General features: G+C 32.7%; 1 protein-coding gene across 1 annotated transcript in view; it reads left to right on the top strand.

Annotated features, from left to right (window-relative positions):
* Positions 1-1,829, top strand: part of LMLN (leishmanolysin-like (metallopeptidase M8 family)) — an 87,836-nt gene that overhangs the window by 12,159 nt on the left and 73,848 nt on the right. Inside the window, exons 4-5 of the mRNA XM_012639672.1 lie at positions 1-82; positions 587-704. Coding sequence (XP_012495126.1) covers positions 1-82; positions 587-704 — 200 coding nt within the window. The remainder of the gene's footprint in view (positions 83-586; positions 705-1,829) is intronic.

Below are 1,829 nucleotides of genomic sequence, written 5' to 3'. Positions count from 1 at the left end.
ACAAACTTTTCCCACAAGCTATTTCTTATTTAGAGAAGACTTTTCAGGTTCGTAGACCTGCTGGCACTATCTTACTCAGCAGGTATGTCATATTAAACACAGATCATTTTCTTCAGTCATTTAGTACTCTGTCCTCCCCATTCTACCAATATGGCAAAGTATGAAACTTATACTAGAATATTTTATTATGCTTGCTCTTTAGAGACCCAACTGCAAAGTATAATAAAAAAACACCTGCTGGATAATCATTCTTTCCTTGATTTTCCATTGTAAGATGGCCCAGTGGCCCACTGGATCTTTTCTTAGGGGTGTAGTTGTCCTCTGTTTCCCTCTCCCCCTTCATCCCTCCTTTATGTGACTACAGTATTGGCTTTATGAAGTACTTGGGTGTTTGAAAACCTAGATCAGGAGGATTTCCTATAGTCATAAAATAGTTCTTTAGCCTACTTTCCTAATTAAAATCGTAATCATTATTAATGAAGTTATATAGCAGCTACCAGTTGATTATCATGTTTTTAACTGCTCTAAAATATTCTGGTTTTTTTTTTTTTTGGTAATTAAACTTTGATGTACAAATGAACTGAAGACAATGTGCAACAAACCAATACCTACGGAAGGAAAATGATCCTCATAGATACTGTACTGGAGAATGTGCAGTGCATACAAAATGTGGCCCAGTTATAGTGCCTGAGGAGCATCTCCAGGTAATTCACCCTGCTTTTAGCAATGAGATTTTGAATCTGTAAAATCTGTGAGAGTTACCAAGAAAAGTTCAAAGTTCTAATAGCTTCATTCTTCTACAAAAAGCAATCAGCGTTGGTATGCTGATTTTATTCTTTCAGTGGTTTTTCAAGTAAATTTAATGATATCTTCTCCCCTCCACCTCCATTTATCTGTGGGTCTGCATAGTCAGTTCAGCTTAGGACTTTATCTTTGTCTTCCAAAACATCTTTTAGCAGGTATACCTCAGTTGTTCAAGGGGCAATTTGACATCTCTTAAAATAAAAAATGTGTGTTCTTCAACCCATCTGAGAAATGTATTCCACAGAAATGCTAATAACTGTGTAATATGTGTTCAGGGATGTTCCTTGCAAAACTATAAATATGCCTATGTAGAGTATTAGTTAAATTATGGTAGAAGAAGAAAAATTATGGTATCCCTATATAGTAGAATACTATGCAGTATTGTTAAAGAATGAAGTAAATCTCTATGTACTGACTTGGAAAGATATTTGAGCTCTTAAATGAAAAAAAGTTGCAAATCAGTATGTGTAGTAGCCTATTTTATTTGAAAAGTATAGACCTATAAAAATTGTGAAACAATCTGGAGTAATACACATGTTAAAAAACCTAGATACATACCAAAGTGTTAATTTTTTTTTAAGAGTTGGATTGTAGGGAAGGTGCTTTTCTTTGGTAAGTTATATATTCTGGTTTTTCACATTGAGCATCTATTACTTATATCATAAAAATCAAGAATTTAAAAGCCTATACAAGAAAACCATTTTTTTATACATATAAATCTGAAAATAGGATTATTGCTATAGCTGTTTTTCTTTATTTAGCTTTGTTCTTTCATTACTTACAGAAAATGAATACATTATTGAACAATGACTTTTACAGTCAAAATTAAGTATATATTTAGATTAAGTTTATTTTGTAAATTTTTTCTTTGAAGGTATTTGATACTCAAGGCTTTTATAGCACTATATATTGCCACCAATACAACTGGCTAGTTTTTCTTTTCTCAAATTTCTTAAGAATGTAAAGGGCTTTAGGAATATGTTTAAAAATTAAAACAAGTTGGCCGGGCGCGGTGGCTCACGCCT

This window comes from Propithecus coquereli, unplaced genomic scaffold (genome assembly GCF_000956105.1).
Source record: "Propithecus coquereli isolate 6110/MARCELLA unplaced genomic scaffold, Pcoq_1.0 Scaffold10, whole genome shotgun sequence".
In the NCBI taxonomy this organism is placed as follows: domain Eukaryota; kingdom Metazoa; phylum Chordata; class Mammalia; order Primates; family Indriidae; genus Propithecus; species Propithecus coquereli.
Note: the sequence above shows the minus strand (reverse complement) of the source record. Positions and strands in the feature narration are given on the sequence as shown.